Source organism: Trichoderma asperellum, chromosome 2, assembly GCF_020647865.1.
Source record: "Trichoderma asperellum chromosome 2, complete sequence".
In the NCBI taxonomy this organism is placed as follows: domain Eukaryota; kingdom Fungi; phylum Ascomycota; class Sordariomycetes; order Hypocreales; family Hypocreaceae; genus Trichoderma; species Trichoderma asperellum.
The window spans coordinates 3,307,491-3,323,856 of record NC_089416.1 but is presented as its reverse complement, the minus strand read 5'-3'; the positions used below and the strand labels follow the sequence as shown (position 1 = coordinate 3,323,856).

At 51.6% G+C, this 16,366-nt stretch overlaps 4 protein-coding genes across 5 annotated transcripts; 2 read left to right on the top strand and 2 right to left on the bottom strand.

The window, feature by feature from the left end:
• The first annotated feature begins 1,982 nt into the window (after positions 1–1,982).
• Positions 1,983–5,443, top strand: TrAFT101_003397 (uncharacterized protein). The gene is made up of 2 exons (XM_024909327.2): positions 1,983–3,624; positions 3,689–5,443. Exons 1-2 carry the CDS (start codon positions 2,489–2,491, stop codon positions 4,650–4,652), a joined length of 2,100 nt encoding a protein of 699 aa, XP_024766846.1. The 5' UTR covers positions 1,983–2,488; the 3' UTR covers positions 4,653–5,443.
• Positions 5,444–5,677: 234 nt separating this feature from the next.
• Positions 5,678–7,548, bottom strand: TrAFT101_003396 (uncharacterized protein). Of its 2 annotated transcripts, XM_024901676.2 has the most exons (2): positions 6,913–7,548; positions 5,678–6,818 (listed from the first exon to the last, which is right to left on the bottom strand). In XM_024901676.2, the coding sequence occupies exons 1-2, from the start codon at positions 7,027–7,029 to the stop codon at positions 5,934–5,936; spliced, it is 1,002 nt and encodes a 333-aa protein (XP_024766847.1). In that variant the 5' UTR covers positions 7,030–7,548; the 3' UTR covers positions 5,678–5,933. The 2 variants fall into 2 exon arrangements, with proteins under 2 accessions (XP_024766847.1, XP_065982977.1); XM_066126870.1 differs by having other exon boundaries at positions 5,678–7,132.
• A 1,618-nt stretch (positions 7,549–9,166) lies between these two features.
• On the top strand, positions 9,167–12,136 carry TrAFT101_003395 (uncharacterized protein). The gene is made up of 4 exons (XM_024909328.2): positions 9,167–9,256; positions 9,309–10,240; positions 10,315–10,615; positions 10,683–12,136. The coding sequence occupies exons 2-4, from the start codon at positions 9,467–9,469 to the stop codon at positions 11,507–11,509; spliced, it is 1,902 nt and encodes a 633-aa protein (XP_024766848.1). The 5' UTR covers positions 9,167–9,256; positions 9,309–9,466; the 3' UTR covers positions 11,510–12,136.
• TrAFT101_003394 (uncharacterized protein) lies at positions 11,713–14,090 on the bottom strand. The gene has a single exon (XM_024907376.2). The coding sequence runs from the start codon at positions 13,414–13,416 to the stop codon at positions 12,301–12,303; it is 1,116 nt and encodes a 371-aa protein (XP_024766849.1). The 5' UTR covers positions 13,417–14,090; the 3' UTR covers positions 11,713–12,300.
• Between the last annotated feature and the right edge of the window lie 2,276 nt (positions 14,091–16,366).

Here is a 16,366-nt window from a genome sequence, read left to right as displayed (position 1 = left end):
ACCACTACATATCTTTATCAGAACCAAGGATAAAATCACAGATCGAGTGCTCACAACTTCGAAACTTGAATGTGAGCAAGGGGGGAGGGTAATTGGCCAGGAAGCATCGGCTTTAATAATTGTCGGCAAGTTCGGTGGAGTTGATACAACCACGACGGGAAGCTAAGTTGTTTAATTTGCTGACATCTAAAACATTGCCTGCCCCTGCCTGGGCTTGCCTCAGCCGAGCAGGTGTTAATAGCGAAGTTGGGGCAAATTTTGGCTTGTTTTCACCACATGCTGAAATTTCCCCTCCCCACAGCTCCCACAAGCTCAGCACAAGGTACTGCCTATGCTTAATATATTCGGCGCCGGCTTGACAGGCTTGGCCAGATAGTCTATCTTGCATGGTTTCCTGTTTCGATCCATAGTTGTACAGGTGGATTGAAGAAGAGGGCTGACAAGTACTTTAGAGACACCATCCTTGTATGGGCGGAAGGGGGCCGAAATCATGTACACCAAGTTGCTCGGCATTTGAGGAAATCAATGAGCTCGCTCTTCACTTGAGAATGGCCTCAACACATACTCCTGTTTGCCCCCTTGATAAAAAATCTAGACACGCCCAACGCCCATTCGCGGACATTGTCTTTCGTGCCCTCCACAACACTACTCAATATTAGTATATATAAGCCGTAGCTGGTCCCATCCGACGCATTCACTTAGCTGTGACAGGGGCAGCGCTCGCCCCAACACCCAATTAACGAGCAGTGATAGTGTCTACTCCATACCTGATCTTGTTAATCTCCTCTAGCTGATGGTAGTAATTTTGTTTGACAATGAAAAGCAAAGCCCTTGGCAACTTTGTCAGCGCTGAACGCAATAAGGCTAGTAGTAGCTGATGCTGGTCCTGCGGCGTTCCTTTAACATGTTGCCCGGCCAAGGCCAATTCTGGAAGTTAGTAAAGGATAGACATTGTACAGAAGAGGCTACTGCCAATATAGGTAGTGATGAGATGAGACAACAAATAGTATTCGACCCTTTCGAATAATGCGTATCCTTCCCACGCTCTGCATCTTGCTGTTCGGCGACATCTGAAGCTGGGCAGCTCGGTAAATTAAACATTTAACAGATAGAAGAGGGGCTTGGCATCGTCGCTTGTCCTTGGGCTGGGCTTGGCAGCGATTTGCGGCATTCGGCTCACGGCAGCGGTCCCTGGTCTCATGCAGAACTGAGCGTCTTCCCCCTTGCCACTCGTATTATTGCGAGTAGGCGTTTTGAAATATCCATCGGTAAGTTGCTAATAGCACGCGTGTATTGCACAGGTACTGCGAGTAATGTAACGTATAATCCGGAATAATCAGCAGTAAGTCTACCCAAGGAGCAGGCTCTATTGCTGTATGAAGATCGGCCACTCAAGGCAATTTGCGGGAAATGCGGCCGTGGCTCGTTCGTTTTGTTCTTTTTTTACCACCACGGCCACGCTACCTTGACATGTGCAAAGTTTGAAATACTTCGTATAAGGTACTTGGTACCCGAGCGATGCGCCTGCTGCCGTCGATGCCCTTTCACGTGATGCTGTCTGAGGTCTGTCTGCCGTAGGGTTATATGGCGAGATACGCGCTGTCAGGCGACTGTCGCCTCATCTACTCTCAGGGACTTGGATGATACACGACTTGGCAGAAGGAGCACATCAGCATTGACGGACAGTTCCACAGCCAGTGGCCTGGCAGCTCTGCCGCTAAGGAAAACGACAGCGAACAAGTACTGCACGACTTGGTCAAAGTTTCTTCCGCCAGGGGCCTCCCCCCAAATGCAGGCGCATCTCCGCTTTGCTGCTAGCAGCACGGCCCAGATCCGCCGCTGGCCAATGGCATGGCGCAGGTTCCTCTTTTTCCGGCCCTCGTCTAGGCCTCTTCAGGCTAGGCCCGCGCTAGACTCGAAACCTACCGTGTCACTGAATTGCCGTGCTGCCCATCAGGTTTTTTGGCGCCGGTTTCTTTGCTCTAGCGCTGCAGCTCAGCGGCTTGTGGTGGCCGCTGCCGTTTGGCCCAGCAATCCGCAGCACCTGTTTCGCTTCTGGCTCGCTATCTCGCGATCTCAGCGCTCCTCCTGCCTCAGACTTCACAGCGTCCTCCCAGTGCCGCATTGCACGTCCCAGCCGGCCAATTCGACGTCGACGCCGCCGCATCGCATCGCTCGCAGAAACCACAGCCCGGCCGGCTTCCCTCACGATACGCTCAGGACGCTGGTGCCGAGAAAAGACGGACGACGAAAATCAACCCATCGCCGAATTTGTGTGTTTCGGCCTCCATCTCGCCCTCTCTTGGCGACGCCCTTCTTCCCGACCGGCCCATTTTGAGGCTTCATCGCGGTCGATCGGGGGAGGTCGCCGACAGGTGCCATCTGCGGCCTCTCGGGGCTGCTTCGTTCTGAGTTGCTCCTTGCTTCCCAGTTTGGCCATCATCGCCGCAGCACCGTCCACCAAGACGCCAACCTTGCCGCCATCGCGATGGATCCTCCCAACAAAAGAGCCTCTGCTCTCCGCAGGAAACCGATCCAGAGACAATCTTTGGGGCTGTCCGATGAAGAGGGCAGCGAAAATGAAACATTCGATTTGGCTGCGGCCACCGTGTCCGACGGCTTTCGACCAACAAATTCATCACCAACCGACAGTTCATCAGTATTCTCGACGACAAACAATCTCACCAGCGCCTCGGCCGCCTCTTCGCAAGCTCGATTACTATCTCAAAGTCCAACCAACGAACAGACGCCCACTTCTAGCCTCTCCAAGCCTTCAGCATCTGCCTCTGCCCGCCCATCAAGCGCAGTCAAGCCTCCGCGGCCTCATGATTCACTCACGCTCCGCAGCGATGGTTCAAACCCTCTTCAAACCGATCCGTCATTATCGTCGGCGCTGGCGTCGCTCTCAGATGCGCCTCGGATACGGCCTCAGAGCCCTTACCGAGGCCCCACTGGCCCTTCGCACCCGTATCAAATGTACCCGCAGAGAACACTGAGCAACGGTTCGGCTCCTGCCGAGCAAGCTGCAGGCCGCGGCCCTGCGCATCCATATGCTCTCTACCCTCAAAATACTGTCACCAGCGGCGATGAGACGCCTAATCAGATACCCATTGGCTTTTCGACATCTGACGATGGTTATCAAAGGCAAATCGGCCCGGATGGAGAAGACGTAGGAGGTTTGGTTGGACCATTGGGACATACCGAAGAGCTGCCTCCTTACACAAGATACCCCGACCAGGCCGTTGTCCGAAAGGCTACCCCTCCTGCGGTTGTGCTTCCAGAAGATGGCGCATCTAGTGATCCAGCTCGAACCGTCACTGGGGCTGGAGGGATTGGAGTGGCGACGCGAAATCCAGAATTTTCATCTACAGAAGAAGACCTTCAGCCTTCACAGTCTAGACCATCCACTCGCAGCCATCACGACATTAACACTGCTGCACATAACCAGGCGGAAAAGCCTCCAATGAGCAAGTGGCAGCGTAGGGCAAAGAAGAAGCTCTGGGGCATCGTGCCGTACTGGGCAATATGTCTATTAATTATAGGCGTTATTCTTGTTGGCGTTATACTGGGTGCTGTCATAGGAACAGTTCTCTCGCACCATAAACCGCCAAATCACGGTTCTGAGTATGTCTTCCCTCAGCCTTGACTTTCATTTGGTATCTCATCAATTGCTAACCTGCTTGAGTAGTTATCCACAGTCGTTTCCGACGCCAACGTCTGATGTCATACCTTTACCCTTTGTCCCTCCACGTCTACCTCATCTACCTACTGGTACATATGAGCTGCCACCTCTGATTGCTAACCAATCACCCAAGGCTTGCTTCAACGATACCAGACAAAGTGCTGCTTGGAGCTGTAGCATGCCTTCTAGCTACTACGAAATGAAGCTCAGCAATATGACCAACGAAAGACCGACGTCATGCTATAGCCTCTCTCTCAAGGCCGTCAATCTCATCGATTCCCGGTTGCTCTGGGGCACGCAGCCTCCCAATATTGATAATGAAATATTAACACTTGTCAACGACACATCTGAGCCTCACCGTGGCCCGGCGTGGTGGCTCAAGGTTACATATGACAAGATAGTCATTGTCGCTGAGAATGCTTTCACCCCTCCTAACCCCAAGACCAAACGTTGGGACAACATGGGTGGACCATTCGACGATTATGATGTAACCCGAACAAACAAACCTAATGGAGCTCAAGACGGTGACAAACCCTGGATATGCACCTGGCCTGGTACGACTCTCGAAGTGTTCATCTACCCCATCCAGAATTCTAGCGCTTCAGCCAAACCAACTTCACGCACAGCGGCCTCGTCAGCGGCCTCGTCGATGAGCTCTGTGCCCAACCCCTATGCTTCGGAGGGTTTATACCCTTACCCCAAAAGTGTCAAGTTTGTAGAGAGACGACAAGCCAGCAACACTCCCAGACCTTTCTGTCGCCAAGTTCAGGTCGTCGACAAGGGACGGGGTGTGGCGAATGTGACGGATAGCCTTGGGAATCCCGTTCAAATACAGATTAACGAGAACCTTGACTCGGACAAGCAGGAAACATCCCAAAACAGCCGCTCGCTCCGAAAGATGTGGAATCAACCCTGGAATTCTCAGAAATTGGAGCAGTTGACGCCTTGTGGCTGTCTTTGGTGGTCCTGATTCCCACCCATCTTTTTTTTCCTAGCCAGCCTATCTACCACATAGATGATGCTCGGCCTTTGTATTCCCTCTGCCTTTTCTTCGGCGCTATACACTCTTCTGGGGCTTCTTTGATCATGGCGTTTCGGCACAGTGCAAGATTTGGGCTGAGGGGATTTTCTTACCCGTTTTCTTTACTATGCACAAAAAGGAGGCTTCTCTTTCCTTCATTTCAAGGCGTTAAATCTGTGTTCATCTTACCTGCATTTTGTGACAGCTACTGTTCATACGGCGTTGGGAGCTTTCTTCTTTTATCGGCGCTCTGACACCTCTGCAGCCTGCAAGCCCAGCGTACGCGCTTGTGGCTTTTCTTTCCTTCTCTGTTCCCTCCTGTCTTATTTTGAGGGTTTCTGGGGAGGGATTGATTATTTTTTGTATTTTCCGTATTTGTATTTATTATTCTGGTTTTGTGTTTCTGGCAGCAGGCCAAGCCGCCATGTCTCTTCGGGTGAAGGCTTGGTATGTTGTTCTCGAGTCGGCTTGAACCAATCCAAGGTGAATATTATGTGTTATTTCCCCTGTCAGCGGGTGGGAAAAGAGTAGAATTTGTTTTGGTTTTTGAATGGAGGGTATTACAGCTGGTTTGTCCATAGACTTGCTGTTTGAAAAAGATACGAAAAACAAAGGATGATGTTTTGTATACGCGGCGTATGATTGCCCTTTGTCCTGAGGTATAACTACGTCTTCTGGTTTATAGATGCCCAGTATATAATGTTCAATTTGATGAATGCACTCCACGGGCCTTTAGCGCGTATACCGTTTTCTGATTGCACATGGTAATTTTCCGTTTGGACAATCTTAGATGATTTTGGACAACTACTACTCCGTAGATAGATGACTGAATCTGCACCACTTTTCAGATAAAGCACAGCCGAAAAGCCAAGAATTAATCGGCATATCGTACAATATGATAAACAAAGTCCAATGGCAAGTTGGACATTTGCTAAGCTATCCTCATTATGAAAAAAAAAAAAAAAAAAAAAAAAAAAAAAAAATAGAATGAAATAAAATAGAATAAAATTAAATAAAAACGCCAGCTCCCAATCCATCCAAGTATATTTCCCTTGTAGCGCCCATGCATGTTCTTCCTCCCAAATAGCTAGACAAGTTTGTTTTCCCTAAAACCCACTAAAAAGCAATCATTCAAAATGTAGTGTAGCTGAGATGTCTAACACACGATCTAAACATTCTTTCAGAATCCGCGTACATCGAGTCACTGCCAGGATCTCCACGAGGCCTGAGTCAAGTAGCCACGGGCTGAGCAGCGGGGGTCGTCTCCCCCGTCGTGGAGCGAATCTCATCGCCCACAATATCCTTTCTTCCGTCACGGAAATCTCGCATCAGCGACAGGAATATGGAGTTTTGCCACTTCTCGCCGCTCTCGTGCTTGACGCAGTCGAGCAGCTTCTCGGCAGCTTCGGCGACGGCAGACTTGGGGTGCAGAATGTCCACCTGTTCTTTTTCTGGCTCTGGCTCTTGGATTTGCTCCAAGATGGGCTCTGGCTGGGCTTCTAGCACTCTCGCGTCGTCGTTGAGTGCCAGGTTGCCAATTTCGGTGGTTTCAAGATCCGTTAGCCGAGAGGCCTTGACTGCCGCGGCTATTGCTTCGGTCTCTTCCAACTCGAGGGCCATTTGCTCCATGGCAGCGTCCACCTCCGTCATGTTGCCGCCTCCGTGCGCTGACATCCAGCGGGACATTTCCTGGTCGAACTCGGGCTCCTTGACGGCGCTCGCTGGAGGGTTGAACATGGATGGCGCGAATGCGGACGCAAAATTCGGCTGTGAAAAGGTCGGTTGGAAAGCCGTCTGGGCTGGAGAGTGGTTCATTTGGCGGGATGCCGCCAGAGTCGTGGGCGCAGTCGGCCGCTGTTGCGACGTGAAGCGGTTGAAGTCGGCGGCCCAGCTGCTCCCGCTGGACATGGGCGCTGTCGTCTGCATGGGACTCGAGAAGCTGGGAGGAGTTGCTGTGTGTGCTGGCGCGACTTGTGCAAAGGGCAGAGACGGCGTCAGTCTGGTGGCGGGATCGCTCTCGAAGCCGGGCAAGGCCGAGGCGCCGCCCATGAAGGTGCCAAAGTCATTCTGCTGGCCCTGGGCAGGATGCAGCGGTGAAGAGCGGAACGTCTGTGACTTTGAGGATTGAAAAATGTGAGCATCGATGGTGTTGCGGCGCGAAATTCGACTGTCATGGCGTAACAGCGACGCGAAGGGAGGCAATGCTTACGTTCTGGCCAAACGCCCCTCGGCTCACATGTCTGTCTTGATGGTGGCTCAGGTCCCGAGATTGGTGGTCGACGAGGCGCTTGAAGGGCGTAGAGCCGCTGCAGGAAGCGTCCTCCATGGTTGCTGGATTGTGTGAGGCGGTGGATGGTCTCCTTTTCAAGCAGCGAAGGTTGAAAGAGGATGCGAGGCACTACAAGAGAATGAAGGAGATGTAGTTTGGTTGTATAGATGAAGCTTTATGACATGATGCTGCGACCAGTAGACGAATTATAGAGGGGCCCCGGCTGACAATAGCCTCGGCGAAACCGGGGGTGGCGGATCTAGACTGGCGGCAGTGTGGATATGTGTAAGCTGGAAGCTGTTGCTTTGAGCAGCTTGGACGCGAATGGGAAAAGAGAGATATATGCTTGAATGGAACAATAAATGAAGAAGAGGATAAAGGACAAGTTTTTCCGGGTTGTGTTGTGCTGAAATTGTAAATTATAGGTACCTATCAAGAATGACTTCAGCTTGGATATTCCCTTCCAGCAGCCGTTGAATGGACCGAGGTGCGAACGCAGGTACCGATGCGCGGAACGTACCGCGCTTGTGATTGAAATGGACTAACGGCCATGTGACTTGCGCTTCCAGATCCAGAGAAGGCGATTACATACTCACTCTTACATAAGATTTCCTATTTGGGATGTTAGCATAGCCAGGCTCTAAAGTGGTGTGAAAGCTTTCAAGACTCAAGACTCAAGTATTGGCAGCTGAGTCAAGTCCTAGGCAGTAGCACAGAGAACTACGTCAGGTCGATTTTACGGCATTAATTGGGCGTAGATCATCCACACAGACATGGCAAGGATCGGAGTATGAACATGCGTGTATGCTCCGTATATGAGTGCATAACATGGATCTCTGCTAAAGTGCAGCAGTCAAACCACCGCATCGAGCGTCTTCGTACTGTGCTGGGTCTGCTGAAAGGTACTTGCTTCCCTGTGGCACTTGTTAGGCCCATGCCTTTGAGGCGGGGAAGCCGGCTGAGACTAAAATAAGACAGGGGTAACGACCGCCCATCATCTCAGGAGCCCGCTGTATACCATACTGCAGTACTCCGTAGTGTAGGTACCTGGACGGCGAAATCAGGCCGAAACAGCGCTACCGACTTGGCGACACTTGCCTCAGATTCTCAGCTATTGAATGCAGAGGGCGGCCAATATGGAGACGGGATGGAATGCTGAGCTTAGAAGCTGCTCTTTTCTTCCAGCCTGTGTTTGTACATGCATGCGTGACATTCTTTTGCCGGAAGCGGTATGCGGCAGATTTGCCACACAGCACCGCCTTGGCACATATTTATACAGCCTGAAGATGAAGATTTGCGATTAATTGATTCATTCAGCGGAAGTCCGGGACATGGAATGGAATGCAGTCTCTGCCATGTACAAGTACAGCCCTCGCGCTAATGCCTGGCACTTGACTGCCGTATCCACAAGCGGATCGAAGCAGTTGACGGGAATTGCATGTATCATAGACGGGGCACGCGACAACCCGAGCACAGCAAGAAGAGCCCGCGTCTTCGCAATTGGACTCGGATTCGACGCTTGGCAAAAGAAGAGCAAATGAGCATCTTGGCATATGCCTTACCTGCTATTTCGTACTCGTAGCATTGCAGAGACACACCACCCGCCCTTTTTGATGCTAACGCTGCCAAGACTTCGGGGCCAATATAGCCAGCCCGACGATGCGCTTTTACTAGCAAAGTCGAATTTCCCCGTTTGGGGCTAACATTGGCAATAGTCATACTCGCAGCCGTAGGTCCTGCCTATGTGAGCATGAATGGCATGGACAGCAATAAAGCCGCAACCGTGGCGGGCACGGGTATTATCGAAGCGCTGCATGAGGTTGCAAGAGGCCTGGTATTGCGCCTGAATTGCAGTGCGACCCGAAGCCACAATCACCGAGCACAACGTGCAGCAGAGACAGTGAGGCGCGCGTGCTGAGAGTCTGACACACCAGTTATGTGCCTTCAATACTTTTCGCAGAGTGGTTACTGGAGCACTTGATGCGGGAGAGCTCCAAGCGGTACCTGCGACGCAGAGGGCGGACAAGTACCTTCTTTGCCCTTCCCCTGAGGAGCCTAAGCCCAATGGCTCCAGGGGCTGAACCCCGCTGGAGGCACCCCCCGGAGCCGGGTGACCGCCCTTGAGGCTACAGGTCGGTCCCTAGACTGGGCTGGAGCCACCTCTGCTGGAGCTGCTAGCAATGCCAACTCCACCCCCTTGCGACTCGTCGCGCGCGTGTGTCAAGCCGTGTCTGCTCATCAATTACGGATACGGCAGCGTGTTCTTTCTCGCAACTCTTCCAAGGTGTGTGGCCCATAATTGTGCCCGATTCACAGCATAACTCACCTCATTCTAGCGGCCCTCGGGCGGAGAGACACAGCCGATGACACACGAGTGGGCACTTTGCTGAACCCCCAGAAGAAGCCAACCAGATCCCGGGCATGGGCATGGGCACGAGCCTGGGTAACAGAAAAGTTGTGAACCCCGTCTGGATGCCCCTTCATTACTGCGACTATGTCCTCCAACCACTCTTCAAGCCCACCGCCTGCATCCCAACCTCACCTTCACCCTCACCTTCACCCTCAGTTCCAATCTCAATTTGACTATCCAACCCGCCCTCGACGCCGATCCTCCATTACCATCGACACCGTCTCCACCGAGCCCTTCCCCGATTTCTCTCGATCTGCCGCTGCCGCCTTAGCTGAGGGTGAACGAGAGGGCGCATCCACGAGCACGTTTATACCGGCCTCGCCATATGCTCCCACGGGCGCCATTTCTGCATCAGTGGCTTCCTCGCGGGTCGGTGGACGGCCCGACGACAGTACAGACATCGAGATGGAGCCGATTGTAGGACACAGGAGACGGAAGAGCGCCGCCATGAACTCCCCTGGCCTGCCTCAGGCCGCCCCAGGGAGGCCAATGGCTGCCGGCGGTGGCAGACAACAACACCTTTCAGCCAACCCGCCTGACCACCCGGACGGTTTTGAGGAAAACGGAGGGAGCAGCAGCACATCAGTCGGTTCCGGGAATGACGACGAGGCGAGAGGCAGACCTAGCTTCAGCGACGACGATTTGCACAGCGATGAGGAGACGGGGCTCAGCAACAAAGAGCGCGCCCGGAGGCAGAAGAAGCGCCAAAGGATCACTCAGCTGGGGCAGCGCATTGTGCGCGACAAGAGCATATCGGCAGAGGAGCGCCAGGAGGCGGATAAGGACGTTGTCAGGAGACTATTCGTTAACATGGTCTTGATTCTGCTATGGTACTTTTTCTCGCTGTCAATTTCACTGGTAAGTCGATTGCGGCCGAGAACGCGCTGGGTTTGCAAGACGACGTTTTTTTTCTGACACAAATGTCTCCGCAGTACAACAAATGGATGTTCGATAAAGACCGCCTCAACTTTTCTTTCCCTCTCTTTACCACGTCGTTGCATATGGTGGTACAATTTTGTCTCTCAGCCCTAGTTCTCTATTTTGTACCATCGTTGCGACCACAGCGATCCCACACATCTGATATGGGAAGATCTCGACATGAGGTGGAGGCGAGCGGCGCCACCATGTCAAAGATGTTTTACCTGACGAGAGTTGGGCCCTGCGGTGCGGCCACTGGCCTGGATATTGGCTTGGGCAACACCTCGCTCAAGTTTATTAGCTTGACTTTTTACAGTAAGTGAATGTCACACAGGCCTACCTATATATCGCCACACTCTCACAGCTTTCTAACGCGCCCTAGCTATGTGCAAATCTTCATCTCTTGCATTTGTTCTTCTGTTCGCATTCGCTTTCCGCCTCGAAAAGCCTACCTGGCGCCTCGTAGCCATCATTGCAACCATGACATTGGGTGTCATCCTCATGGTCTTTGGTGAAGTCGAGTTCAAGCTTGGCGGCTTTCTTCTCGTCATTACGGCGGCCTTCTTCTCCGGCTTCCGTTGGGGTCTCACACAGATGCTACTTCTCCGCAATCCCGCCACTTCTAACCCATTCTCTAGTATTTTCTACCTCACGCCAGTCATGTTCTTGACTCTCATTCTCATTGCAATTCCTGTTGAAGGCTTTGGCCCCCTATGGGAGGGACTGAAAGCTCTTAGCCAGGAATGGGGAACCTTTATGACGCCTCTGTTCCTCCTTTTCCCTGGTTGCATCGCCTTTTTAATGACAGCATCCGAGTTCGCCCTGCTGCAGCGCACGTCCGTTGTCACGCTCTCCATTGCCGGCATTTTCAAAGAGGTCGTCACCATCTCGGCCGCCTCTCTCATCTTCAAGGACCAGCTCACCCTCATCAACTTCATTGGCTTGATCACCACAATGCTGGCAATTGTTGCCTACAATTACATCAAGATCACCAAGATGCGCGAGGAGGCTCAGGTCCAAGTCCACGTCCGTGTTACTGACGTCGATGCTGATCTCCCGTCGTCGAGCGCGAGCGACTTCGAGAACGACAGCTCAGAGGAAACAGCAGGGCTCCTTCACCAAAATACAGAAAGAGGCGAAGTGCTGTTCCAAGCCGGCAGCCTGCCGCCACCCACCCCACGAGTTACAAGAGATGAGTCAATGGACTAAGGACCTAAGAAACGATTTATAAGAATGAAAATATTCAACTTTATTCTCGGATATACAAATTACTCGTTTCAACCACTTTGGCGATTTCTAAGTCATCTACATATACCGCTTCACCGAACTTTTTTTATTTTTTCTTATTATATATATTCATATATAATCTCTCATCATTTGAGGACAACAACCAATGGCTACCACACAATTTTTCACAATTTTTCACCTACATCGGAAAGTCTTTGTACCTATTACCAATTTCAAGCATCAACCGGAAAGATATAAATGGGATGAAATGCAACGGATCGCATCAAGTTTTTTATTTTGAGTTTTGAGATAACATTATCCTCACATACTGTTATGGGGGGCACTGGTTAAGATGCAGAGGAGGAGGCGGGCGGACAGAGAGAGGGAGAGAGAGAGAGAGGGACAGCTGAGTCGGGATTTCAAATTAGCGTGGATGATTGAAGGCATAGAGGTCTAGACGGCTAGATTAAAGAGTAACAACATATACCCATATGAAATTTAGAGGTGTATACTGGGCGAACAAGAAAATAGTTGACTGAAAGGTTACAAGAAAAAGAAAAAAAAATTTGTATGCGCATTTGTTCGTCTCCCATGTTACTCGCATCAATTATGTAGATGCTTCTAAAACAAAAAGTTTCGTTATTTTATTTCCATGACTGGGTATGTCCTAATAGCCCCTCCAACGCCAATATGCAGATGTAGCAGAATAACAACCAGAGACCAAAGTTCTTGCTACCAAGTTATTTGATGAAGAATTAGCCCCCTCTCTTCCTCTAACCCAAGAGTCGCAGGCCGTTCTTGGTCTTCTGGCCTGGTTTGGCTATACCCGCGCCTGGCTTGGGACCAAGATGCGGCTCATAGCCCCCGGCATTGGAGTTGTTGCTGTTGTTGTTTCGATTGTTTTTGTTGTTCTGGTAATTCTTCTTGCCTCCGTGTGCCTTGTTCTTGACATTGGTCGCCTTGATCTCGGTATTGGCCTTCTTCACGACGACAGGGTGACTCTGGATGTATTTGCCGTGCATCTCCTTGGCAGCCTGGAAGAAATCGTCGGCGTCGCTGAAACTGACGAAGCCATAGCCTTTGGATTTTGTGGTTCGCTTGTCGCGGATGACTCTGGCCTTCTGAACAGACTTCCATCGCGAAAAGGCCTTCAAAAGGGACTCATCTGTGGTCTCTCCCGCCAAGTTTCCGACGAAGAGGCGTAGGTGGGAAGGATCCCATTCAAGCAATGTATCATCCGTCCATTTCTTTCCGCCACCCTCTCGAACAACCGTCTTGGTCTTATCCGGCTGCTGTGCGGCCGCATCCATGCCTTCAGTCCTTGCATACTCCGCTGCTGGGACTGGCTTGCCGTCCTTGTCGGTCTGCGGCGCGTAGGCGCTTTGCCATTGTGCAATCTGGGCAGCCATGTCCGGATCGTAATCAGTGCCACTCGCGCTCACATTTGCACTCGGACCTATAGTTGCACTCGCACTGGGCGTAGGGAACGGGTTCTGGATACGCGGCGCTGCTTGGTACGACTGGGCCTGGTATGGCTGTGCCTGGTAAGACTGCGGCTGCGAGTACGCATAGCTTTGCGGCTGTTGATGAGCACTGTGCTGTTGATGCTGTTGAGGATACGAATATGCCGCCGCAGAGTGGCTCACCCCCGTTGCCGGAGGGCGGCTGGGATAAGATTGATACGACGAGCCATAGTGCGTGGCTGCAGCAGATGCTGCAGGGGCGGCTGGATAGCTGGGGACGGAAGCTCGCGCAGAGTTCGCATTCGCGTACGACGGCGGTGCGGCAGACTGGCCGGACGGGTTGAAGCTCGATCTGAACCCGGGCCTCGAGTTGCTGGCGGGAGGTCGCGCGGGAAGGTTTGTGCCTGGAGGTGGAGGATGTGACATGATGAACAACCCCGTGATCTCTTGACTTTATGGGATTCTCGCAGCTGAGGCAGAGAAAAAAAACACGTACCTTTGAGCAGTCTTTGGCTCAAAGTCCCCACTAATAAGCAGTTTTTGTTTGTCGATTGCTTTTCCAAACGCGAATTATTGCTCTAGCAAAATAGAAAGGAGGTTGTCGCATTGGCGAGTTTGCCAGATTTAGAGTGTGGCGTTGATTGATAGTAGTTGATATCAAAGTCTAGAAAATCGGCAGGCCATCAAGCCGTATCACGTGATATGGAAAACTCTAGTAAGATTGCGCATGGTCATGTGATACGGACAACGTATCCAAAATACAAGACGTTGCTCCTAATAGCAAGATAAAGGTAAAGTTAGGGATTAACAGCTGCGGTACTAGATTTTCCTTCGTGATAGCTTCATTCCCCCCCCCCATGCAATTTGCAGGAGATGCGTACAAGCGTCACGCAACGATCCATTGATTGGCTATGCGTTACTAGACCTCAGAGAGGGCCACGGCGCCGGTCGCGGTCTCGCGTCCGATAAACGGGGATCGGCTGGGAGACCCGCAGCTTTCGGGCATACTCCAAACTCGGATCGGTGCAGGACTCGAACGAGTTTTTGAGAAATGATCGATCTCAAAGCTGTGCAAAACAGTGCAAACGGCTCAGCCGTGGGTTCAACAATGTATACACATTACTCATCGCTGGCAAAGCAAGCGGTAATTGAGGCACGGTAAATGAGACACACGGTAAATGATGCACACAAACCGAGAACGGACGTCAAGCATGAGCCGCCAAACGACGCTGCTATTCGTCGATACGGCCGTTCCCTTGTCCGGGAAATGCCTTCAGCCCTCCGTGGCAGCACTACTGCTAGTATTAATTCCGCAAACCCGCAAAGCCCGCAGGCGGTTTATAAGCGGCCCCAACTCGCCCACTTTTCAGGGAGCTTAACCGCCGTGCTACCTGGATTGAGAGAAGGGGAAAGATGGAAATAGAATACAGACTGTCTGTCTATCTTAATGATGATGATGTGCACCCATTGTATTCCGTACTGGAGACAGCCTCGTCCATGCTTCAAAGGGCACTCTCAAATTGTCAAGATGTAGCTACTTGAGCAGCAATCTTCAAGTAGTGGCGTAAAAGTCAATGGGGGAAAATACGCAGTCTGCTATCTACATTCCATTGTGTGATGTCGGCAAGCCCAAAAAAAGATAGCATTATTCGTGTGCAAGGCTCTGAGGCCATAAGGGGTCTTCCGTAGGATTAAAAAGTCGCAGTTGGACCGGGGCTCTATTACTCGCTCGTTGCCGAGCATCGTGGGAGAGGCACTTCAGGGCCGCATCTGATTGGACGCCCGAAAAATTGGAGAAATCTTCATCATATAGCGGGGTACCGGAGCACCACAACTCGGCGCAAGTTCGAGTACTGGTAGGTAGGAATGAAGACACAGAGGCAACTTGTTCCGAAAAGCTTAGGAAGCGAGGTGCTGGGCACTAATGGGTGTTAGTAGACACTAAGCTGCAGGTGTTGGGATTTTGCTCGGACCGGATCTGGTTCTGGCTTGAAGCTACCGAGCTCAAATATACTGTTGCTTTCGAAAGGAAGTATTACATGAGTATCCTCGCCCGAGCAAGGCGCCAAGCTAATGCATACAAAGAGCTGTATGTAGATATACGATGGGCCATCGGGCTCTTTCTATGGGACTCCATTAAGTCATGGACTTGCGCTTGTGCTATAGCCACAACTTACCGTAGTAGGCATTTGGTGTCATGGCTCCCCATCGGTGTCTCCCCGTCGGTAGCGCACGTTGTCCGTTGTTTCGGCCCGTGGCTGCAATAGGCATTGGATTATATGGAGCATCTGGTCCTAGCAATGCCAAATTACCTCATCCTTCAAGGTGGGATGGGATAACAAATCCAGCGACAAGAGGATGCTGAATGGCTTGCACGACCAAGGCGGTAGGGATTTCTGATAAACTACTGGCTAAGAGACATTTCATGCAGAATAGCCAAACTCCTTTTTCTTGACAGGCGAATCGCTTTAGAGTATCAGATGAAGGCGATATGAGACGATACGTGCCTTGGAAAGTGACGCCTAAATAAGGCCGATTTGTTAGCATGGGCATGGATGGCTACGTTCCCTTTGGCTGGAGATGGCTGCTGGGGTCTCTTTGAAGCAGCATGATGTTTGAACTTTCAAAGGGTCGCCGGCATTGAAAGGGAAGCGCCTCTTGTCTTGTCCTCCTTTGCCTGTGGCTGTCCTTTTGTTTTCTTCATGTTACCCAGAACGTAGGCTGTCCAAGCAGTCAGTGAGTGAGTGGAAGAGTGATGAGAGCTGGGGCTGAAACGTGCAACGAGTCATCTAGGCCCTTCTCCTTGTCCATGCTCCTGGCATCACCGCCGACCAAGCGCCATGCTTTGTATTAAGCGATGCGTGTGATTGTGCCTCGCGATCCCTTGTAAGACCGGATCATTAGTATACGCTCCCCAATCGATGGTGTACCCAACCCGACGCAGCCGGGCACGGGAGAGTGGTGGGGCTGGTTGATGGCATGCGCGCTCATACTGCTACTAGCAAGTAATAGAAGAGTGTCCGCCACAGTAATCAGCAAAATGGATATGGCATGGGATCCTCCGTAAAGCGGCTGTGGCCCGTACGGCGCAGAGCATACAAGAATGCGGAATTTCCCACAGTGGCCCGGGAGCATGGGATGCACTTGGGGAGACTACAGTTCATGTACCAGCTTAGTAGTAGGTTGCATGGAAGTACCTACGGCTCTGTACCCTGATAGATGTGACAGCTTGCCTACCTGCTAGGTTAATAGTGTCTGCGTGCTAAATACCAAGGTAGACTCAACGAAATAACACACAAAGTCCAACGCTGTGACCCCCAACGAATGCCCAAAGTTTCGCGGTCAGAGCTTCTTGTGATAAAACACAGGCTAGCGT